This window comes from Drosophila arizonae, chromosome 4, assembly GCF_054131065.1.
Source record: "Drosophila arizonae isolate 15081-1271.41 chromosome 4, UAZ_ARI_1.0, whole genome shotgun sequence".
NCBI classification, from domain to species: domain Eukaryota; kingdom Metazoa; phylum Arthropoda; class Insecta; order Diptera; family Drosophilidae; genus Drosophila; species Drosophila arizonae.
The window spans coordinates 5312225-5336871 of NC_142924.1; the positions used below are offsets into that span (position 1 = coordinate 5312225).

General features: G+C 38.8%; 2 protein-coding genes and 1 long non-coding RNA gene across 16 annotated transcripts in view; 1 reads left to right on the forward strand and 2 right to left on the reverse strand.

The window, feature by feature from the left end:
- LOC108613902 (uncharacterized) overlaps window positions 1-19461 on the forward strand; it is a 117157-nt gene extending 97696 nt beyond the window's left edge. For 10 of the 14 annotated variants that reach the window (XM_089466756.1, XM_089466748.1, XM_089466754.1 and 7 more), the window contains 7 exons: window positions 10468-10764; window positions 11656-11904; window positions 12095-12476; window positions 12982-13011; window positions 16174-16526; window positions 16594-16870; window positions 19219-19461. In XM_089466756.1, the coding sequence (XP_089322882.1) occupies window positions 10468-10764; window positions 11656-11904; window positions 12095-12476; window positions 12982-13011; window positions 16174-16526; window positions 16594-16870; window positions 19219-19234 (1604 nt within the window). In that variant the 3' untranslated portion in view covers window positions 19235-19461. The remainder of the gene's footprint in view (window positions 1-10467; window positions 10765-11655; window positions 11905-12094; window positions 12477-12981; window positions 13012-16173; window positions 16527-16593; window positions 16871-19218) is intronic. The other 4 variants (XM_089466750.1, XM_089466755.1, XM_089466752.1 and 1 more) reach the window with 4 other exon arrangements.
- Window positions 12586-14183, reverse strand: LOC149269039 (uncharacterized). Its single transcript, XR_016269679.1, has 2 exons — window positions 13471-14183; window positions 12586-13393 (listed from the first exon to the last, which is right to left on the reverse strand). It is a non-coding gene; the product is annotated as an uncharacterized LOC149269039 (long non-coding RNA).
- A 3435-nt stretch (window positions 19462-22896) lies between the features above and the next one.
- LOC108612784 (S-phase kinase-associated protein 1) lies at window positions 22897-23607 on the reverse strand. The gene has a single exon (XM_018005782.2). It carries the CDS (start codon window positions 23507-23509, stop codon window positions 23036-23038), a length of 474 nt encoding a protein of 157 aa, XP_017861271.1. The 5' UTR covers window positions 23510-23607; the 3' UTR covers window positions 22897-23035.
- Window positions 23608-24647: the final 1040 nt, after the last annotated feature.

Genomic DNA, 24647 nt, shown 5'->3' on the forward strand with positions numbered 1-24647 from the left:
ATCAGTTGCTTAGAAAGATCTACGCACCTTTCAGCAGACCTTTTCGTGTATGTATGTGCGTATAAATATTTCTGGCCTGGTTTTTGGCTTTTTTCGTTTTATTTTGGGTTTTCTCTCTGCATATTTCGGCGCTGATTTCATCTAACAAATTAAGAAAGTAAAAGCTCAAAATTTGTTTACTCGTAAATTTTCAGGCGTCGCCAAAAACAAAAAAAAACATATATAAATACATATATATATCACATTATATGTACAATATACATATTTCTAGTATATGATAATGTATTTTGGCCAACATTTTACGCCTACCGTTAGCCAACTGCTTGCGGCTGAGAATTTGGCAAGGGCTCTCGGAGGCGTGGCCGTGTCAACTGCCATTAAAATTTCATTTCAACGAGCGTCTACACAAATTTGATGCTTTGTTGTCGCAGCGCCTCAATTAAGTCATTTGAAAATTGCTTCAATTTGTGACCTTTGGACAGGTTTCTTAAACGGATCTAATTGAGCGCGACTCGCCGGCGCCGCACAAAAGGTCCTTTTGTTGTTGTGAAAGGATTCTTTTTCTCGCTTGTTGATTTTTGTTAATTAGCGGACAATTGAGCAATTCGCAATTTTCAGTAGGGGTGAAATTTGACAGGGAGTTAGGAATTTGACAGGCGGTTAAGTGAGCAAAACAAAAGCAGGTTGCCAGACAATGAATATATCATGAGCAGAGAGCGAAAGAGAGAGAGAGAGGGAGAGAGGGAGAGAGGAGCAGAAACAACGGTCGTTGAACTGAGTTAAGAAAATATGATGTTATTCAAATTTGAGTGGGACTTTGGAATTTGACAGCAGTTTAGTGAAGCAACGAATGAAGACTGAGATGATGATGTGCAGGTGGTAAAGGTAGAAGTAGGCAAGGCAATGAGGGTGATACGTGAGCCGTGAAAAAAGAATGAATGAAATGAAAGACTATATATGACTAGGAGTTAAAAATGTGAGCAGAAGGAAAGAAGGCAGACAGACAGTAGACAAGATTAACTGGAGTGTCATTGAACTCAGATATGAAAAGATGATGTGGTATAAGCTTAACTGAGAGTTGGAAATTTGACAGCAGCTTTATTCAACAAATCGATGTGAGATTAAGAGATGTGAAAGGAAGCAAGATAGGATGGTTGTAGCTTAAAGAAAAATAGCTGAACGAAGGCTAAGAATGATTACGTTTGACGTTAACTGGAAGTTAAAAATTTGACAGCAGGTAGAAAAAACTGAATGACAAATATAAAACCACTAAGGAAGAAGTATATCTATCACAATAACAATCTTAAATATAATAAGAATAGAGATGATATTTGAACTAGGATAAGAACAAATGAACTTGGGAATAAAATATTTAACAACTAGTTAAGTGAGCACAGAACTTGTTGACAAGAAGAATCATTGTATTTCATACTTATTTCCAAGAAGAATCATTCTCTTTCATTCTTCATCCTTCTAACGTGATAACGCTATAGTATATAAACATACAGTTCAGTAACATACAGTAAAATAAGTTATGAAATGCAACAGATAATGATGATGTTTTGTCAACATAACTACATAAGAATTTAACAAGAACTCCAGTAAACAGAGCCAATTGCTTGAGCAGGAGACTAAAATCTAAAGTGAAAAAAAAAAAAGAAATGCTGACACATGAATTTGACAGGGAGTTATAAGTTTGACAAAGGTAAGAGAAAATTGTCATTGAACTTCAGCTTGGGTAGTTGATTTCCGAGGAACAACAGGTGCCCCAAGTTTTCAATTAGACTCCTTAAGCTCTTGCGCTCGGCTTCACATTTTTATGAATAATAATCAGTGCTGAGACTTGACATTCTGCTCATAAAACGAAAGTTCTTGGAATAAGTCATCAGCAAGAGGTTTAATGAAACATGAAAAGAAACAACAACAACAAAATATAGCCGCTCAATAATTTATGAGCAACAACTTTGGGCAATGAGCTCAAGTATTTATTGGCAGGGAGAGAGGGGGAGACTCGTTGCTGTTGGCTTAATAACTGAAACACATTAAAAATGTTGATTTGTTGCTATTGCTTTCAAGTATATTTTAGTATTTCCGAATTAGTCGGGGAGAGTAAATTTCTTGCCTTTGGCCCTTAATTAAATCACCTGTCACACAAGTAAAGCGAGTTGTCTGCAGTGTGCAAGGGACCCGCATGATGTTACTTCGCTTTGTTTTGATTTCTTTTACGGTTTGTCAGGCCCGCAGGCAGCTGTCAGGGCACCCAAAGCTGACAGCGTCTACCTCCTAACTGAACCTTGCCCTTTCGCTGAGTGTTTATTTTTAAGACAAGTATTTATATATCTGGCGTAGGCGCAGCCAGGGGACGACACATTGGCCCACAAATGACGTCGATTGGGTTTGGCATTTAAGCGACTAAAAAATAAACAAACAGCTCAGGAATCTGTGTACTGAATGCTTATACATATACATGTATATATATATATATATATATATATATATATATATATATATCAAGCTGCGAAATATCTTAAGAGCAATTAAAAGTTTCTCGATGCAGCAATTTGGAGGCGCAAGAAAACAGCGAGCCGCCAATTAAATGGCGATTAAAAATAAATTAAGTTTACTTTATGCACAACTTGTGTGTAGGTACAGTCACAACAACAGCAACAACAGCAATTGTAGAGTGTATAAATAAATAATTTAAGTTTAACAACTCGAGCAGCAGCAGCAGGAGGAGGAGCAGAAGCAGCAGCAGCAGCAGCAGGAGAAGCAGCAGCAGCATAAAGGTGAAGGTCGCTGCTGCTGGTCCACAGAGTCATCAGCGAAGCAAGAAAACTTAGTCAGCCATATAAACCACACACATACACACACTCACACACTGGTGGAGTGGGCAAATGCTTCGCTATAAATAGCCATGTTTCTCTTGTCGTTTCGCATTTTTGATGCGATTAGCCTAAAGATTTGTTGCCATCTTAGCAACCGAATGCGAATGCAAACAAATCCGCATAAACACTATTTTGTAGGCGTGGGCGTGAGGGAGCAGTGGGTGTGGCAGGCAGGCAGGCAACAAAAATGAAAAATGGAAATTAAATTAATTTTTAAGCACTTAAGGTGCCCAGAATAAAGCGTGGGCGAGCGTTGGCTTTCCCTCGCCCTCTCTCTCTCTCTCCTCTTCCTCTGCCAGTCTAAATTTCTTGCAGTAAATATGAATTTTTCTAGTATTTGAGCAAATCAATTAGCTGAGAATATTTGCTTTCATATGCCAGCGCCTGGAACCACTCAAGCCGCATTGTTGTTTGCTTTGCTGTAAAACTGAAATATTTGCAACTTAAGCGAAATGTAACATGCTGCTAACCCAATGACAATCTCGAGCAGCTGATCAATAAAATGTTGGAGAATATTTGCCATGGCATAAACAGATGGGCTGCATGCTTCAAGATACAAATTGGGTCTTTGGCCAAATGACAGAGACAGACACTTGTAGTCCTCTATCAACAAGCGAGCATAAATTTCGAATGCGTATAAGGCGATGAGCAAATGAATAAAATATGCAAATCTATGGCGTATAGGAAAGCCACAAGAAATGCCAAAATATATTCAAGGCAATGTGAATCAGTCGATGCAGGTGGGCGTGGCCGTGCTGTTGGCTAGGCTAACCATGGGCCATTAATTAAATTTAATGAATTGTGTCGGCGTGTTGATTTGTCGGGCGACAAAAAAAAAAAAAAAAAAAAAATCGTCATGGCAACGCGGCGTATACGTGTTGCTACAAATTGAGGCCAACGACAACAACAAGAACAACAACTTGACTGTTGGAGGCTGTGTAAGTCGCGCACGTCGTGCCACTAGATCTTCGTCTATTTCCAATGCACGTGTTGCATTTATTAAAACGTAGCATAGCTGCGCACCACGCTGCGTATGCGTAACGCAATAAATGTCAGAATCTCACATGACAGCTGGTTGAGCTCCAAGAGCTCCACTCCTGCTGCTGCTGCTCCTGCTGGTGCTTCTGCTTCTGCTGCTGCTCCTGCTCTTGCTCTTGGCACATTTGTTGAGTGACGTCAGCAGCTGTCAGCTAATGTCCAGAGCACCCGCCACACATTTGGCCTCTGCCCGTATTCCCTGGTGCCATGGCATGCTGTTATTACCAGTTGCTCTCTCTTTTTTCACACATGTCATACGAAAATTAGGCTATGAAGCGTCCTGAGTGTGCGGGCGTATGTGTGTGTGTATGTGCGTGTGTGTGTGTGGGTGTATGTGTGTGCCATGCGAACATATTTGTGCTGCGGTTCGTCCTGGCACAAAATGCCTCAAATGCGCAGCCTCGCATTGTTTATTTATCAAATATCCACACTCTGTCAGAGCCAAAAATCCAAGGCTGGCGAAGCAGGTCGGAAGAGGGAGTGTGGGGGGGTGGGAGACAGCCAGCAGCGCGTATGTTAAAGCAAAACAAAAGAAAAGCATATAGAGTATAGAGACCTTTCGAATGCACACAGTGTAAATACCCTGTAATGCAAGAGGTGCAAAGAGCATAATAGGTGAGCCATGATTTATAGCCAATCTAAGAGTCAAAGAATTCTGAAGTTGTTTTGCATTTCAGCTTAATATGATATTTTTATCGGCTTATTCTCATTTACTTTTGGCCTAAACCTGATTATGCATATTAAGTAGCGGGATTTCAACGTGGAGCTCTCGCATTTATGCCCCGGGGCAGCTCGTCTGCCAAGGACCTTTAACACATTAAATGTTATCCCAAATGATTTCAATTGTTTTGCAACAAAATGCTGCAAAGAGCTGATGAAGCCGCTTCAATTGAGTGCAGAATGGGTGAGAGGAAGTGAAAGAGAGAGAGAGAGGAGGAGAGGGCATGGTAAACCAAATGCCCGTTGCTTGTTAGCCTTGTTTGCCTGTTTCCTGTGAGTGTGTGCGTGTGTGTGTGTGTGTTTGTGTGGGCTGCTCCAACATGCTGAGAGTCGTACAATTAATTTGCGGTTTGCTTACCAAATTCAGTTACGTGTTATTTTTGTACTCTTCTCTGTTCCCTTTTTACTTGTTTTTATTTGGTGTTTGCTCTTTCTCTGGCACTCTCTGAATTATAAATAAATCTGTGCATTTGACTCCATGGAATTGCAGATGGCACTGACGTCACACGCAAACACGCACGCACAGCATCTCATTTATTTTTGTTTTGCCTACTTATTGGCATGTCAGTTGTAATGCTTGTTGAACCACCTGAACTCTCCTTACCTTGGCCCGACTGCACCTAATTGATTAAAGGCCAAGCGAATGGCCCATTATGAGCAGCCCCAGCGCAGATGTTGGCCCAGCTAATTAGACACCAAACTTTCTGCTTAATTAATTTTGTCATTAGACTGTGAGTGGGCGAGCGAGAGAGAGAGGAAGTGTGAGAGGGAGAGGGGCTGTGCAGCAGATAGTAGCCAGCAGATGGCTGATATAAGTAATTAACATTAGTTTGAATAGTTTGCTTTGAAGAAATTTTTGTTTTTCGAGAGCAAAGGGAAAAGCTGTCGAAGTGCAGGTGCACAAAAGATGCAAAGAAAATTGAGCTGCTCAGCAGCTGAAGGGATTTTATTATGATCGTATGAATAAGCATTTATTCTAAGAGCCCACTAAGTTGTTGTAATAGAGGGTAGAGTTGCAAGAATTGCGATGGTGAGCACCCAATGGATCGCGTTATCGATACTATCGAGTGTGTCATGAATGGACCAACTCTTGTTGGCAGATGAAATATAGACCAAAAGAAAAGAAAAAAAAAAAAAAAAAAACAAAAACCAAATATTTTATGTATATTTAAATAAAGTATAATTTTATTTCATTTTTGTATTTTTTATTATTTTTTTACTATTGTCATCAAGAGACAAATATTGATTATAGCGGTAATTTTTTTTATTTATTTTTTGTATTTTTATTTTTATTTTATTGTATTTATTTTTATTTTTTATTTTTTTGGGTCTGAGATTTGGGCATTATATTCATGTGTTATTTTGCTTAATTTCTTATTACCCAGTATTCGGTTGAGACCTTATAAAAGGACAAAATCAGTAGTGACAGATCTGAAGTTCTATAATCTATTTATATTTGAAGAAAACAAACAATGTGAAGTCTACTAGTTCATTAAATTTTGTCATCGTTTTCATTGATTTGTAACACGGTAGATAATCCTCTTGACCTTTTTTCTCTGCAAATATAACTGTTTATATATCATCATATATATTCACCTTATACATTATCCAAATAATCTTTGCTGCTTTTGTATTGAGCATAAACTATGCAAATGCTATTTCTGAGTTAATTGAACTAAGCAGCTAAATGGAATTTAGCAGAAGAAGAAATAAAATATATTAAACAAGCAGATAAGACAAGACAAGAAAGCGAGAGAGACAGAGAGAGGCAGACTGAGAGCTAAACTGAAGTAAGATTTATGGCAAAATGTGCGGCAAGCTAAGATAAAGAGCTAAGAGCTTTGTTCTTAATTGAATAATAGGCCTATAAATACAATGTGTTGAATATTTATGCTGGAAATCAATTAGATTTTGCAGGCCTGCATTAGGGGTATTCATTTTGATTATGTGTTGTGTGGACCCTACTCAAAGCTCTGGGCTACTTTTCTTAGTTGGACTCTTCTCTTTTTCTCTTCTTTTGTTTCTTCGTTTCCCTCTGCTGTGACGTTACCCAAGTTGTCAGGCCATAAATTTGCAGAGACTGGGAGAGAGAGAGAGAGAGAGAGCAGCAAGGGCTAGTCGCTAGCCAGTTAATACAAAGACATTTGTCGCCATAATTTGACAGGCACATAAATTCATTAAAATATGCTATGCACAGAGCTATCGCCGTCTCTGTCTCTCTGTCTGTTGCTCTTCCTGTCTGTTGGCCAACATCTCATGAACTTGATGCATGAAAATGTTTTCTTGGCTTTCAAAATAATTTCATTACTTCATCACTCGCACTGTCATAGAGTGTTTAACTATATGGCACATATTCTTCTCTCTCTCTCTCTCTCGCTCTTCAGCTCTCTTCTTTTCTTTTAATGTTTTTATTATTTTCGTGAAAATATTTTTGCAAACACGTCAAGGCATTGCCCCCTGCCGCCAGCCAACCGCATAGACTCGCGTTTATTTAGTCATTTGGGCTCTTCTCTTCGCACCAGCCTTTGGCTGCGTTCTGGCTCTGGGCCAACGGAATTTGTATCTGTTTCAAATAGTTTTCGTCTTCGCCCCCTCCTCCCACCACTCACCCCCCAATGCCAACCGTCTCTAATCTGGTAATTTGTGTGCTGCTTATTTAAACTAAACGCGCTTTGATATTTATTTACGTGTGATTAGCAACAATTGGTTAAAGGTTTTGCGGCTGTTGCATTTTCACATTTAATTTCCTTTCTCTATAAATGTCTTATTCCGCATTTTTTCCCCCTCGCTGTTTGTTGTTGCTGTTGTCTTTATTTGCCAATTAATTGCCAGCGAGAGCGCAGAGAATTCTTCTTTCGCTTGCCGAAAGATATTTTCATCTGCTTAGACCATAAATATTGCTGCCCAGATTTCTTAGCCCTCTTATATATATATATTTTTTATACCCTGAACCCATTGAAAATGGGAAATCAGGGTATAATGGTTTTGTGAAAAGTATGTAACAGGCAGAAGGAATCATCGCAGACCCCATAAAGTATATATATTCTTGATCAGGACGACGAGCTGAGTCGATATAGCCCTGTCCGTCTGTCCGTCCGTCCGTCCGTCCGTCCGTCCGTCCGTCCGTCCGTATGAGCAAAAGGATCTCAGAAGATATAAGAGCTAGAGAGCTGAAATTTGGCAAGCATACTCGTGTATACCATAGGCAGTACAAGTTTGCTTTATTTTTTCGATAACTCATCCGATAACTTTTTTATCGAGAATAATCGAAAAATCGACAATGTTTTTTCAGCTTATTTTGAACACTTTTAGACCTGGAGACTTCAAACTTGCGTTGTATATAAAGGTAATGGATACAAAGATTTTGTAATTTACAGATTTTGGATACCACGCCCCCTTCGCCCCCAATTTGTAAAAAACGCATTTCAAGTACTAGAGACTTGTGCTTTGAAATGTACACACATTTAAGCCATATGATTACGCTCTAAAAGTTTCATTAAGATCGTATGTCTACAAAAGAAATTATTCAACAAATAAATTCTCGTTATATTGCCCACACTGCAGTGCAGCCCAAGCGCAGCCGCTGCTAGCTGCGCAGTTTGCAAAGCGCGTGCTTATACGTGCATGTGTATGTATGTGTGCATAAAAGAAGTCCAGAATGATTAGAATATCAGTTTGGAGGGTTCAGGGTATCTCCTAGTCGAGCAGTCTCGACTGGAGCCTTCTTACTTGTTTTTTTTTGGATCGGCTGTCCGTCAGTTGTTAAATTCATTTTAATGACTGACTGAAGCATTTGAGCACTTGTTAAGGAATTTTCTACTAATTGCTTTTTCGGCATTTTGGTAAACGATATCGTGACGGCCTCTTCCACTTCCATAGCAGCAGTCGAATATTTTTCAATTTTGGTTTGAGTAATTAAACAAGTCGATTGATTATCTATCAGGCTGTTTCCGGTTGTTTAGCTTGAAATTTTGAAGGCTTCAATTGATTTTCATGAGAGCTGAGAGGTGGAAGCTATGTTGGGATTTACTGGGGATTGATTTACATGTATGTGGGCTGGGCTTGTGCACTGAATAAGGAATTCCCGCTGTGCTGTCATTCACAATGTGATTCGCCAGAGTGACAATTTCCAGTCGGCTTCTTTTCATCTACTGAAAATCTTGACGACCCTGTATATCCCTCTCACTCTAGCACTCTCTCAGCAGCACTTGTTCAGCAATAGCTATCTTTGTTTTACAGAGTGAGCATTAGAGGATACATGTCAGATTATGAGAAGGGTGTTTGTCCAACCCACACACTCTCTCAGAGCTCAGTGTCACTACAAGTTCCCAGTCTGACACTAATACTAGTGCAACAGTAGATGATATTAGGAAGTTTGAAAAGATGCCTTGTTATTTGTATATGATTTTTTTTTTATTATTTATTTTTAATTATATATTTATTATTTAGTATTTATTGTTTAATAATTATAATTTAAAATTTTCTTGTTTCTAGTTATTTATTATATGATATATGATTTTTAAAATTTGTATTTCTTTATTTATTATTAACTGTATATTTATTGTTTAACATTTATTAGTATTTAATGTTTATTTATTTTTTATTATTTATTCATTTCATTTTTAATTTATTATTTAGTTTTTAGTATTTATTATTAATTAAGTATATATTATTTATTTCATATTTTAATTAATTAATTTTTTTTGTTTTTTTGTCTTTTTTTATTTATTTATTTTTTATTTTGTTATTTAATATTTGTTATATTTTATTTGATATTTTATTATTTATCATCTTATATAAATATATTTTGTATGTATTTTCTTAGCGGAGTTTGCCAAATCCTTTTCCATTTGCTTGATTTCTCTACAGGCAACACTACCCATCTTATCCACCATCTTAGCTAAACATATTTAATTTGTTTACCTCTTTTGCTCCTCCTCATTTCCCAGTCTACTTAAGCCGATTTGCTTTCCTTCGCTTTCTTATTTAAATGCTGCACAAATAGCGATAAGCATTTGCCGTGCTACAAATTAAACGAGAGTCTGTTGTGCTTCGCACACTCAAATTAACGGGCGCATATAATTGTTTGCCATTACTCATTATTAATGAGAGAAGCCCCACACCCACACACACACACACATGCGCGCACATTTAATGTGCAGTCAGCTGTCCGGCCGAGCTTTAGTTTTGTTTTCTTTTTGTTTCTTTTGTACTCAAAAGTCTCTCTCGGGACTGGCTGGAGGCTCTGAAGAGCCGAACCACACGCTTAACCCTTTAACAACAATTAAAAATATTACACTTGACCAACAAGAGCAGGTCAGGAACAAGCAGGGTAGCAGCTGTGTATGTGTGTGAGTGTATTTGTGTAAATGTCTTTTTATTTGTGTGTGTGTGTGTGTGTGTGTACTTTGTGGCCACTCAAGTGGCTGCCCTGGCAGGCAATTTACAGCTGCTGCTGCTGCTGTTCCTGCTCCTGCTGTTGCTCCTGCTCCTGCTGCTGCTCCTGCTCCTGCTGCTGCTGTTGTGGTCAAGGGAAACCGAGAAAACCGAGCAAACCGAGCTCAACCACTAGCCAGCATGACAATTAATGTAAAAGCCCATCAAGTGCTTGCTCGAGGCTCCACATGCTGTAGTTCTGCCCTCTCTCTCTCTCTCTCTCATACCCCCCTCTCTCTCTGTTTTCGTCTGGCTAGTTTTGGCACATGTTTGTAAATTAGTTGACTGCACTTGTTACAAGCTTTTACTATATGTATGTGTGTATATTATATACTTTATTCATTTTTCTTCTCTCACTCTCTCTCTCTCTTTCCCTCTCTATTTATAGAACCAAGAAAAGACAAGACTGATGCACAACAACACGGTGGCAATGGCACATTATCAACACCGAATATTGAGCAGCCAACATGCCAGGGCTCTATGCTGCCACCACCCGGTGGTGGCGGTGGTGGTGGTGGTGGCGGAGGCGCTGGTGTTGGTGGCGGTGCGGGCGGTGGTGGCATGCACCAGCAGCAATATAACCAACAGAACGATTCCAACAACAAGGCGGAGAGACCCAATACTCTGGGTGGCAGCAGCAAGCTGTCGCGGCGAGGAGTCAACATTTGCTACCACAATGAGCATTGTAAGTGAAGCGAACTCAAGCTCAACTGTTTCTGTTTCTCTATAATAAACTATTTAAAGCTAGATTAGCAATAGATCTGAGATTAGTTGTGGAAAATTGCATAGGAAGAATTGAATTGCATAAGTGTTGGAAACTGTATTAGTAGTTTGAATCGTATTCATGAATAATCAAAAGCAATATTGATTTTCTGGTATTTGCGCAGATTGATGTATAAATTATATTCATACTCAATAGCATCTTATATCAGTCAAGTTCTATTACAGAAATCCCAATAAATATATATCTTTTTACTCTGCAATAGCATTTCATTGTTGAGTGAAAACTTGTTTTAATTTTTCACCGGTTAATTATCGATAATTGATCAAAATAAATATGATATTGTATAATTTTATTAATATTTTTAGTGGTTCAATCCATGAGTAATTTCCTAAAAATCGATAAGTTATCGATAATTGTTATTTATAGATATCCTACAGCTATTTAAGCTAGCTAAGCGAATAATGTTGATAGCGTATATCTATATATAGCCCACAGTTTTTGAATATTATTACAATAAATATGATTCACAATTGCGATAATCGCGATAAAGTTATCGATAACTATTACTAGCTAAATCTAGCTATCGATATACTTCGCTTTTCTATAAACTTTAACTATGCAATTTTCCAGTAACTAGCTATCCCACACTTCTCTCTCAAACACACACACACACATGCATACTCTACACACACTCACACGCACACGCACACATCAGAATTCATTGGCTAGAAGAACAACAATTCACACTCACACTCACTGTCTCTTACGTCTCGCCTCTCTCTCTCTCTCTTTCTCTGTCTCCTTCTCTCTTGTTTGTGTTGCCCCGACTCTTGATTGTAATCGTTTTTGTAGATGGCGGCGAGGATGGCAAAATGGTGGGCGGTCCGCCGGGCAGCACACCGCCGCCATATGCTGGGGGCAAGCTGCCGCCGGGCGTGATGCTCAGCGAGCTGCCAGAGCCGCCGATACCGGTATCGGAAATTGGACCCATCCCACCGCCGCCGATGTTCTCCACGCCGAGCCCGACGCTCATCGCTGGACGACCGCACGGGCCAGGCGCCATGAACGATCAGGACTACCAGCAGGACTATGACTATGATGGTAAACATAATCAATACGAACACCAAAGCTCTCTCTAGCTTTCAGCTCATTAACAACGCGCACTTCATAACTATGCTAGTGCCCTATGCCCTGCTCCTCCTGCTCTCACAATGACAGCAAATGTGCAATAGGTTGCCTCTAGTTGCCATTTAAACTAAACCGCCTCAATCTCTCCTCCTTGCCTCCGCAGATCACGATCCCGATCAGGATGAGCTCGACTCGGATGATGAGTATGCGCCGTACGGCGGCGTTGCTGGCAATCATGTGCGAGTCATGGATACGCAGCGTGTCGAGGAAATTCCAGCCAAAGAGCCAAAACCAAATGCAGTTCCTCTCAAGTCGGCGCTGAAGAAGAAGGTGGGCATCGGCGGCAGCAACGCCAGTTCCGCCTCGACGCCCGCCACGCCCACACAGGAGCATCACAGTGCTGCCACGGCGGCAGCCATATCCAATAGCAACGGCGGCATCGGCTCCATGGCAGCCGCAGCTGCCGCTGCCGCCCAGCAGCAGTCGGCCAACCAGCGTCCCTTGGTGGTGCGCCAGGATGCGGCGGGCAACAACTATTCGCTCAAGTAAGTCCAGTGATGAGACTTTAATTGCAATCGAATCTTACTCTACGATAGTTGCGTTAGCTCTTGCGTTACACTTTGTTTGTAGTTTGGATTTGTTTTACTTATAAACTCTTCTCTCTCTCTCTACTCCTCTTTCTCTCTCTCTCTCTCTTTCTATTTATATATACTAAAATATATATAAATCCATCATGCGCGGCGTTCTTCCCCCACTTGTGTTTCGTTCTGCTGCTGCAATTAAATTAATAAAAAATTCAAATACCCCGCCCCCTCCAAATATAATCTATATCAATTATAATCGATTTATATAAATTTTATATTGATTGTTCTGCAATTTCTTTTCGTTCTCATTTGATTATTTTGTAATTTTGTGTGTGCGTGTTCAAACACGTTCGACTGCTCCATATTCCAACTACAACAATCAATCAATCAATCAATCTCTACTCTCTCTATATACAAACTATATCGAAACATACAAAAATATATCTATAACCCGAAACGAAATCAGGCCTATACTACGACCACGGATTAGAATATGGTAAACATTTTTTTCGCTAATTTATTTGTCATGTGAAATGTATGCCAAAAAAAAATGCTTTTAGACTACATCTATCTATCTCATTCACTCACTCACTCACTCTCTCTTTCTATGTCGCTCTGTTGTGACTAGATTTTTGGTTGCGCCAAACTTGAAATTGCAAACTTTTATGCTTTTCCTTTATTTCCACTCATTTCCACAAGTAATTTTAAGCGGAAATTGTTTTCGTCCTGCATAGTCCTGGAATTGCTTTAGTCCTCTGCAAGTCAACGACCTTTTCCCCCCCTCCCCACAGCTGCACCTTCACAATCATATTTCGGTTATGTGTGCTTTGATTAAATTTTTCAACACAAGCGAAATTTGACAACACTTAAACGAGCAGCTGAAGAAGAAGAAGAAGCAGCTACAGCTTACTCAACAACAAACATGGACACACTTTTTTCTTTATTTTAGCTTTACTTTTTTTTTTCTTTCCTGTTTTCTTGTTTCTTTTAGTATTAAATTACGAACTTTTGGTTGTTTGACATTAAGTTTAATTTTCTCATGTGCTGCCTTCTCGCCTTCAATGTCGTATACATTTACTGTGCCTCTCTCTAACTGTGTGTGTGTGTGTGTGTGTGTATTTCCCTTCTTTTTTTTTGTCGTATGATAAAAGTTTTCGTTTGCTTTAAAGCCGCGTTGCATGCTACGATTGCGAAGCAAGTTTTCATTTTTCGACTTCCTTATGAAGCCGTTGACATATTACAAAAGGCATGTCTTAATCTCATTTCTTTGTCGCATGTCAAATTAAATCAAGAAAGGCCAGTGATGCCCACCAAAAGGCTGGCAATAAATTGCTATATATCATATGACAAAACGAAAAAAAAAAAACAAAACAAAAAAAACAGAAAAGAGCAAAACTTTGACAGATGACAAGTGCTACGAGTTGAATGCTGTAGCCAACGATGCGGCATAATCGAAACTCGATTGCTGGCAACCGCACATGCGAGTCCCTTTTAGCCACGCCCCAATGGCTTCAAGAAAAAATGGAGCTTCAAACAGGAGCCAAAGATGCGGAATATGCAAAACAGTTGCAGCAAAGCGTGAAACTGAAGCAACTGAACGTAAATGCAAGACATTTTCCACATATTTATCATAAAATGTACGAGAGCAGGGCAGAGCAGAGAGGGCAGGGAGGCAAAGAACATTTCAGTTTATCACAAACAATGTGAAGAGCATTGCGAATATGATTCGCATCTTCATTGTGAATAGTCCAGATGCATTTACAGCTGACGTCTTGGAATTGAGAGAAATATTATTATATGATAACTGTGAATGGGCGAAAAATAGTGTTGTATAGCAATATTATGTTGCAAGTAGTTAAGAAAATATATATATGAAAATTAACTTGAAGAGGGCAGCCGCAGCATTACTTATTAGGGAATGAAACGAGAAACTTATAAAGCAAATGTTTAAAGCTTAAATTAAAGTAGTTTCGAGATGATATCAAGGCTTGTCGCATGATAGACTAGCAATACAAGCAAGAATCCTTTATATATAATGCTAATAGACTTGCAACACAATCAAGAATTCCTTATATACAAAAACTTTGCTTATATCTTGACAATTATATATGATATAATTACATCTAGTTATAGACACAAATGTTCGTCTTAAGATATGAAATCCATTGGCTGTTCTGATAGGCAAAACGCATTATTTAGCACTAGAAACCCTTTACAAAAGATAGAGAAATAATTGATCAAAATTTACCATTAAATTAAAGAGGAACTTATTTGTGTAGTTAAGTGAATCTGCTGCTAAATAAAATTTCGATATATATTACCAATACTGACGAACGGTTAACTATAGCCGTTGCTCTACATAATCAAAAGCGAGAAACTTGGTAGAATTTTATAGTTACTTTTTTATTTAGTAAATTTTTGGTAGGCGGAACTCAACTTTAAGAATTAAGATCAATTCAGTATTTGAATATTTACTGCCAGGTTTGAGAGACACAGAGCACAAGCAATTCATTCATATTACGAGGGAGAAACTTGATAACATTTAAAAATAGCTTAAATAGAAACGTTACTGATTAAAACATTTAGTTGATGAGACTAAGCCTTGTCTTAAATTCTTTAATTAGTCATTGATTTCTTAAGAGAAAAAGGAATTAGTCGTCTCTTTCATAAGTAAGAAATTTACTGTTAGATGAAGCTGGGACTTCTTAACGAACTTATCTAGTTTAATTTCCTCTCTCTCTCTCATTAGTGCACTTCGTTCAGACTTCACTTAAGCTAAATAAAATGCCACAAATAGTCGCCTCACAGTGTTTCGCTTGCCAAAAAGCCAAAGCACTCTCTGCCTACACCTGCACAATAGACCAGCTAAGACCTGCTTAAAGGCGCGTCCTTTCACTGGCAGGACTCGCTTCAGATTGAAGATGACTTGCGAAAGGGTATTGAGAGAGTAGCAATTGCGTTGCATAATTCGCTTCAACTCGCTTTGCATGGTAATGTGGCTGGCATAGATACAACATATGAATACACACACACACACACACACACGTACACATACATTTCTATATATATACGATATATTTATATGGCGAAAGTGTTGCGGATGCGCCTGACAGGATATAGCATTCTGGGCGGGCTCTTTGGCCGTGCGACAGCTTTAAGTACAAAGCCAAGCACATCCACACGTACACACCCACACACACACACACACACACACACACTAGCATGCCTGTGGTAAATGTATGCGAATGAGTTGCCAGATGTGCGCACACGTGTCGTTAAAAAGAAAGGCAGAGAAACAAAAGCAACAACAAATTGCCGCCGAGAGCAGCAGGCGAAAGCGTTTTGATATAGCAGGCAAAAAACTTTAAGGACATGTGCCTGAGAGTTATGCAGGAAGATGAATAAATTAAGCGCACTTTTGCTGCTGTGCGTGTGTGTGTATAAATCTGTCAGATTGCTCATGCGAGATTGCAGAGATGAAAGTGCGTATTTGTTTGTAGTTTGACTTTGGCTGCATGCATCTAGCTGCCTTAGCTGTGACTTATGTGACTTATGTGGCTAATGCTTATAGCAATACATACATATATATATAGAGATAATATTAATTGCGTAATGACACTGGCTAATGCAGAATTTGTTTGCACTGAATTCCCAACAGCAGGCAGCAAATGTTCAATATCCAACTGCCCTGCACTGTGGAGAACAAGGAGAACACTCGGCCGTTTGTGATAAGGGAGAGCAGCAGCGACAGCGATGAGAGCGACGGCCAGATTGTCTATCGGGACGATGACAATGATAATACACGGCTGGCCAAGCTGGCGCGCAAGGAGTCGCTGTCGCTGAAGCTGCAGCTGCGGCCGGACAAACAGGATCTGATCAATCGCAACATTCTGCATCAGGTCAACGACAATGAGATCAAGGAGTCCAAGGAGGCGATCGGGGCGCGCCTCATCCGACGACTGTCGATGCGACCCACCGCCGAGGAGCTGGTCGAGCGCAACATTCTAAAAAGTGAGTACACCGAATGGGAAATGGGAAATGAAAGGAAATTTGTGATTCGTAAACCTCTTTTCCGCAGCTCAATCACCCGCCGAGGAGAAGAAGCAAAAGGAGGAGAAGAAATCGTATTTGCTGCGCAAGCTCAGCTTTCGGCCCACCGTCGAGGAGCTCAAGGAGAAGAAGATCATACGCTTCAACGACTACATTGAGGTGACGCAGGCCCACGACTACGATCGACGGGCGGACAAGCCATGGACAAGACTGACGCCAAAGGACAAGGCCGCCATACGCAAGGAGCTGAACGAGTTCAAGTCCTCCGAAATGGCAGTCCACGAGGGCAGTCGCCATCTGACGAGGTAATTAAACCCAATCGCCACTAACACCACCACAACCACCACCACCAGCACCGCCACAACCACAACGATTGCCAGCAACCACAATTCATTCCCGTCCTTGGCCACAGACCCAAAGCAAATTCAACAATTGCGCCAAGCTCACCAAATTGCCAAATGCCCAATGAAGTGTCACGTGCACTGCTCACAGCCGCCGCTGACCAATCCCCACGTCAAGCAGTGGCAGTGGCAGTGGCAGAGGCAGTGGCAGCTTCACATGTGCCACTTGCGTCAGCTTTGCTGCCGCCTCCACTAGTGCCCCATTGTTCGTGCTGTTGCCACAAAGGACTTTTGCGTTTGGTAACTGCATTTTGTCGTTGGTCGTCCATAGTTTTTTTTTTTTTTTTTTTTTGCCAGTTTTGCCAGTTTTGCAGTGGCCAGTTTTTCTGCCTCTTTCCCGCTAGCTGCTGCCGCTCAACTTTTATAATGGCCTTTGGATTTTGAGGCCAACTCTTCGAGTCTAGGTTTAAAGCTCCATGCGACGCTTTGCCCTAACTCACTAAGCGCTTACGACTCCTGCGACTGAGCAGGAGGCTGCAGCAGCAAATTAGACAAGCAGCCAAAATGCAAGCAGCAGCAAATGGTCAGAAATTTATGTGGCTGAGCTGCGACTACAGCTCGAATGCCATTTCAGCTTTTTTTCCGTCAGAGCTGGATTGAATAAGTTTTTGGGGATTTAAAATGAGTATAAAATATAACATTTTATATATTGTACTACAACATTATTCAACAATTATATATAAAATTGAAAAAGCGTTGCCAGATAGGTAAACATTATGCAGCATTTATTCATTGTCACAAAATTGCGTTGCCACCTAGTTGAAATTTTAGTTTTCTCTATAAAAGTTAGCTCTGCTTTACTTGAAAAGAAAAAAAAAACATGATATATTGGGTAGTCTAAAAAGTCTTTTCGTATTTGTAGTGAAACTTCAAATCATATTTTTTAATATTTATAATAAACTTTATTAAATCAAATATGCACCATTTTGGTCGGCCACCTTTTGCCATTTTTCCACCAGAGACATAATTCCATTCGTGTAAAACATTCGTGGTTTCTCTTTGAAAAACTGCTCCAAGTAATTTTCACAGGCTTCTCTTGAAGCCAACTTTACTCCATTAAGGGAGTTCTGCATTGACCGAAATAAATGGTAGTCCGAAGGTGCAAGGTCAGGGCTATATGGTGGTTACATCAAAACTTCCCAGCCAAGCTCTCTCAGTTTTTGCCGGGTCATCAAAGATGTGTACGGTCAGGCGTTGTCCTGATGGAATACGATGCCCTTTCTTTTGATCAGTTCTGGCCGTTTTTTTTCGATTGCTTGCTTCAATCTCACCAGTTGTTCACAGTAAAGTGTCGAATCAATCGTTTGACCAGGCTGAAGCAGCTCATAGTGGATTATTCCTTTCCAATCCCACCAAACACACAGCATTACCTTTCGAGCCGTCAATCCTGACTTTGCGACCACTTGTTGAGCTTCACCACTCTTGCACCATGATCTTTTTCGCACATTATTGTCGTATTTGATCCATTTTTCGTCTCCTGTTACCATTCTCTTCAGAAATGGTTCGATTTCATTTCGTTTCAGCAAAGAATCGCAAATGTTAATTCTGTCCAATAAATTTTTCACAGACAATTCATGTGGTATCCATACATCGAGCTTCTTTTTGTAGCCAGCTTTTTCTAAATGGTTCAGAACCGTTTGATGACGATTGTTTAGTTCATTTACGATGTCATGGCTGCTTATGTGACGGTCCTGGTCAATCCTTTCCATAATTTCATAGACTTTTTCAAAGATTGGTCGACCAGAGCGAGGTGCATCTTTCACATCGAAATTTTCAGAACGGAAGCGAGCGAACCATTGTTGTGCTACACGAACTGATAGAGCATCGTCACCGTAAACATCATAAATTTCATTAGTGGCTTGCGTGGCATTCTTCCCTTTTTTATACAAAAATTTCAAAATATAGCGAATTTCATCATTATTTTCACTCATTTTTGAACAGCTGTAACTTTTTTCAAATTCTTTGAATTACATTTTTTTTTTTGGCAATCGAAGCTTAAAGTGCTACCAATCGAACACCATAATGTGCACATCATGTGATTTGTAGCACTGGAGATATATGACGCCAACGACATCTATTGGCAAAATACGAAAAAACTTTTTAGACTACCCAATATAAACCAATTCCCAGCTCCCGCTCGCCTAATCATATTCTACCCACACACACACATATGCAACTGTGCAGTGTTGCAAAGTTCTTTATGAAAGTTTTGCAGAGCAACTGAAATTAATCTCAACTTTTTTTTTTTGCAGATTCCATAGGCCATGACGATTGCAATGGCAGCAACTTTCCAACAAATTACAACAACCCAAACAATTGTATTTTGTGCAGCAACCAATTGTCAACAAATATTTAAAAGCAAAACATTAAAAAAAAAAAAAAAAAAAAAAAAAAAATCACAAAAAAATAAAAAAAATAAAAACTAAAAAAAAGAGGAAATAAAAAAGCGTTGAAACACAATAAGAAGAAAAACAAGTAATGCAAAAAAAAAAGAAGATTATAATAAATATATAAAAACAAATTTCAAATGGCAAGAAATAGTTAAAGGAAGAAGAAGAGAAGGAAGCAAATCAAATTAAACAGTTTTAATTATTAGGATCTTCTGTTAAATGCGAATTCCGCTTTGGTTTTCTAATTTTAAGTTCTATTCTGTACGTAGTATTTCCTATGTTGAACTCTTCAATTATATCATTATTTTTTGTTGATTGTGTGTAAATAAATTCTTTTCGATACGGCCCCTCCCTTCCCCTTCCCCTTCCCTTTTCCGAAAAATGCAAATCAAAATATGTGAAATTCGTCTTTTGTGTAGATGATTTTTTTTTGTAAATCGATTTGTTAATATTTTTCAGTCAAGGCAATTATGTATTATATTATATAACAGAGAGCAAATATGTTTACACTAAATTATATTCAACCAACAGCAAACAAGTCAAGCAAAACTAACAACAATTTCAATGAGAGAGAAAGAGAAATTCTTAAATTTTAAGCATCAATTTTACTTTTACTGCTGATTTCCATAAATTTTTAGATTTTCGAATTAAGCAAAATATGAATAAAATACGAAAAAGCAAAACCACAAATATTATTATAAATTATACAAGAAATGCAAACAGTTCTAAAGAATATAATATATATTTTTAAAATTATTATTATTGTAAAAAGCTTAAAAACATAGAGAAAACAAAAAATTAACCATAACAAAAAATTATTTAAAAATAAATTCAAATACTTTGAAAGACATTCGAGCAAATGATTCTTATTATTTTATTTCAGTTTATATTATTATATAAGTTAGTATGTCCACATCCTCTCCCCCGCCCCCTTTTTGATTTGTATATAACATGTACATACATATCGCCAAATTGCGTTAAGAACATAAAGAACTTATCGATAACAGATAGGAAATGCCATGAACTAACATACACACACTCGAAACTTTAGAACACAATGAAAAAGGCAAAGCAAAGTAAAAGAGAAAAAAAAAAAATGCTCAAATGATAAGTAAAGTCAAGCAGATTGATAATATTTCTATTTAAATATGGCAACAAAATATCAGGAATAACAAACTGAAGCAAGTTGGACCCAGATTGATGATTTTTCTAGTGAACAAACACAACGGTAACAATTTATAAAACATAAGATTTTAGAGGCAGAAGGAACCAAAATAAAAATACAAAAAAATGAAAAATAAATAAATAAAAATAAAGCATCAACAACAAATGTTGCATGCAAATATCTATTTTGTAAAGCAAATTGCGAATAGTTACGAAACATTTAAAATGAGATACTGAAACTTTTACTCCAGCATTCAAATAGTTATGAATAATCCAAAATGAAAATGAACAAAAATTCCTAATTGTAAAAAATTTGCAGAAAGAAAGAAACAACAAAAGCGAAAAAACTAAATGCAAATTGAAATGCTCGCGCGTGCTCGTGAATATCTTAAATTTAATGGTAACAAAAATAATGATACAAAATAAAAAGCAGTTTCAAAGGACATTTAGCATGAAATGAATTTCATGATTAAGCTCTAAAAATAATAAGAAAACAAAATGGAAAAAAACGACAGAAAAAAACAAATACAAAGCAAATGCGAACTTAGTTTAAAGATAAATTGGCGCTTCCTTTGCAAGTTTCATATTTCTAAAGCAAAACACACACACACAGATACAAACAATTTTAAAATAAAAGAAACACAAAAATAGACTAAAGTAAATAATGAGTAAATAAAACTTGTTTCAGGGCAGTCAACAGCAATTTTTGGCTCAGTTAGCAAAGCTTTTGCTTGATTTTGAGTGACTTGGCCCAGAGTTCAAAGCGAATCGATATCTACATATATTGGCAACTCTGTCTCTCCCAACTCTCTGTCTTTAGCTTCAAAGCGTTGCATTGTCAGAGTTAAGCAATATTAATTGCAACTATATATACATTATATATACATTAAATATCTATACAAACTATATATAGTATATATGTATACAACTATTTATATGAGATGAGGAAGCATGCTATATACATACAACTATCAATATGGGATAGCATAATTTACACTTTTTCTATCGAGTCGATTTATAGTGTACTATAAAACCAACAACAACATTACAACAACAACAACATGAGGAGCCCCCGCGTTGATTGAGAGCCTACCTATCCAAAACTAGCGAAAAGTTTCGTTTTGTGTACAGCATTTCACACTGTCCTTTCGCATTCTGTTCACAAAACTCTAAAAAAAAAAAGAAAGAAAAACAAAATTAACAAAAATTTGCAGTTGCAAAAAATGAACAACAAATAAATGAAAATGAAATGTAGCAATAATAAGAACACCACAAGAAAAAACACAAAGCAAACAGCCGCCAGAGCCAGCAGCTATTAGCACTTGGTAAGATCTTAAGAAAAGAACAAAAGAAATTGAAAATTTGTAAACGCCTCTTAAAAGGCAGCAGCCGTTGTGAAGATTTGCAGAGCGACTCGTTAAGTAACTTAGCAAATTAAGCTTAGCAGAAAGAAAACACAGAATGAAATTGTAAGAACAACAACAGAAAGAAACAACAGCAAAAAAGACAAAAAAGATATTGAATAATAATCACCGAAAAATTGAGATTTAATAAAGATTTAATTACTTAAAAAAAAAAAAAAAAGAAGCGAATTAATTAGTTTGATAATCAAATTGAATGGTAAGACTTGTAGAGTAGCATATATGTATATATATATATATATATATATATATATATATATATATATATCAAATATTTATATATAGATTTCAGACATGTAATAATGACTACCAAAAACTAGCAAATACCAATGACAAGAAACCTTATAAATAGGCAATGAACGTTGATCCTGATCATAGCATAAAAATATGCAATAGATGTACCAGATTTAGGGATTGAATTTATGCATAATTCTGGGGTAAACAAAGTTAGGCTCAGGAGAATAGGGAGTAATATAGAACTGAAGACCACTACAGTAAATGTCTTATTGGTACTCTGAGTCTGAGATAACTGTATATATTTTGAACTGATCTATTTAGTTTGGGATACATGGGCTTATTTAAATTTTAGTAAAATTTTAGGGTATAGCAAAAAATTAGTTCCTTCAGATGTTTCTTTGCTTCTTTGGAGATTCCTAAATATTTTGGTACCTCTTGCTCTTTGCCCTTCAATATTATATACCAATAAAAATAGAGTATTATGACAATTTGAAGAGGTTACATCAATAATTAGATAAAACTGCATTTAATTGAGTAATATTCAGACATTTGTACGGAAGTATTCGTCGGAGGTAGTCCTAGTAATATATATCTAGAAACTACTCCTGTCACAAGCTAAATTCTTTTCCAATAATAGACCAGTTATAGCATTAAGAGAGTTTGTAATATTTATCTTACAGCCATTAGCCCCTCCCATTAAGAAAAAGATAACACAAAATATTTGGCAAGACTTATGGAGTACTTATAGATTTAATACAATTTCAACGATTTGAACCTAGCGCGTTTTGCATTGCGTGTTCGTGTGTATGAGTGTGTGTGTGTGCACATGTGTGCATTTGTGTGCTTAGAAAAGAAAGTTAGTGGTCCATCTCGCCATCGCACTTAATATTGAAACGCACGCGAATCGCCTCGACGCTGTCACAGCCATTGATCACATCGGCCACGTGCTGGGTGCCCGCCTCGAGCAGTCCCTCGATGTTGAGGTAGTCGGCCGCCATGATTAGCTCAAAGATGGTCGAGTCACTGGGATTCGATTCGCCGAGAATGCTCTTGAATATGGCGCGCTCCTGCTGCAGTTTGTTTTTCGGATCGGCGGGCTGGCCGCTGGCCTGGATGGCGTCGCACCAGTTGAGCACCAGCTTAAATATCTCCGAGCTGACACGGTCCAGTGGCATGATATTGGCATCATCATCATCGCTGCTCCTGAGCTCACCGTGCTCCGTCTGCAGCCAGTTGTGTGTCAATCCCATTTGCTGGGCCACCTTGAGGCTCACATCGAACACGACGCCGTCGCTCGTCCTCATTTGCAGCATTTCTGATTGATGTGACATATTGCCGAGCTAGTTTCTGACTATAATAGAACGTGTTCCTTTGCCCGTTGCTGACGAAAAGAATATGAATTTCATATTTTGCGCAGGGTTGACAGGAGCAGGCCAGGCCTGCTTAGCCGTGCTGCCAGCACTTTCAAATAGGCCGGCTCTAACCTGCTGCATGGCTGCATAACCGGCTACAACTCTGCCCAATTTATTTGTCAGCCGAAAAGTAGGCAATGCAAATTGTGAGTGGAGGCTGTTGCCTAACAGTCGGATGACGTCTGGAGCTGCTCGTTGGCATTCCATTGAATTCATTCATGAATTCCGTCGCGTTCTGCTGCCACTGGCTCTTCACGTGCCAACGGAGCGGAGCAGAGCAAGTGCGTCTTTGTATCTTGGCAAATGTATCTGCGTACGTGCCCGACTCTCTGGGCAGCAATTCAGACTCAAGACAGAGTCGCTCAGCCTCAGGTGAGGCAACAACAACAACAACAACGGCAGCAACAGCAACGACACCAATCACAATCATCATAAGGCCGTCGCCATCGCAGTTGATTATGATGAGCTCTGCGGGTTGTTGTTGTTGGCTTTTGGCTTGAAGTGTTTGCTGCTTGGCTCCATCTGGCCCATCTACCCATCTGCCATCTCCCATCTTTCAGTTCCAGCTTGGGTTTCATCTCTCTCTCTCTGTGTGTGTTTGGCTGCTTTCCTTTGCGAAAGTTTATCATTGCGGCAAGATTCTAACATTTTTGTGTGCATTCCACTTTGGTGCGTTTGTCGGATTTCTCAAGAGTTTGCCTTTAGCCACGCTCATAAAACGTACTCGAACTCATTAAAACGCGCACTCTGATAACCGAAATGGCCAACTTGGACGCTCGAATGTTGCGGACGGAACGAGTTGGCGACGTGTTTTGCATGTGCGTTCTTAAACCTGGCTGATTTATTTGATGGCCATTTGTTGCTGTTGTTGCTTGTGCTCTGACTCTGACTCTGACTCTGGCTCTGGCTCTGGCTGCGACTCTGACTGCGGCAACTGGTGAGGCACGTTGCACGGGCCGGTTGAGCGCTTGAGCGAAATGGGGCAAGTAGGCAACAATTTTGAGACTTGCACAATGTGGCCAGTTAATTAGGCAAGTTCATGTGGGAAAAGTTGTCC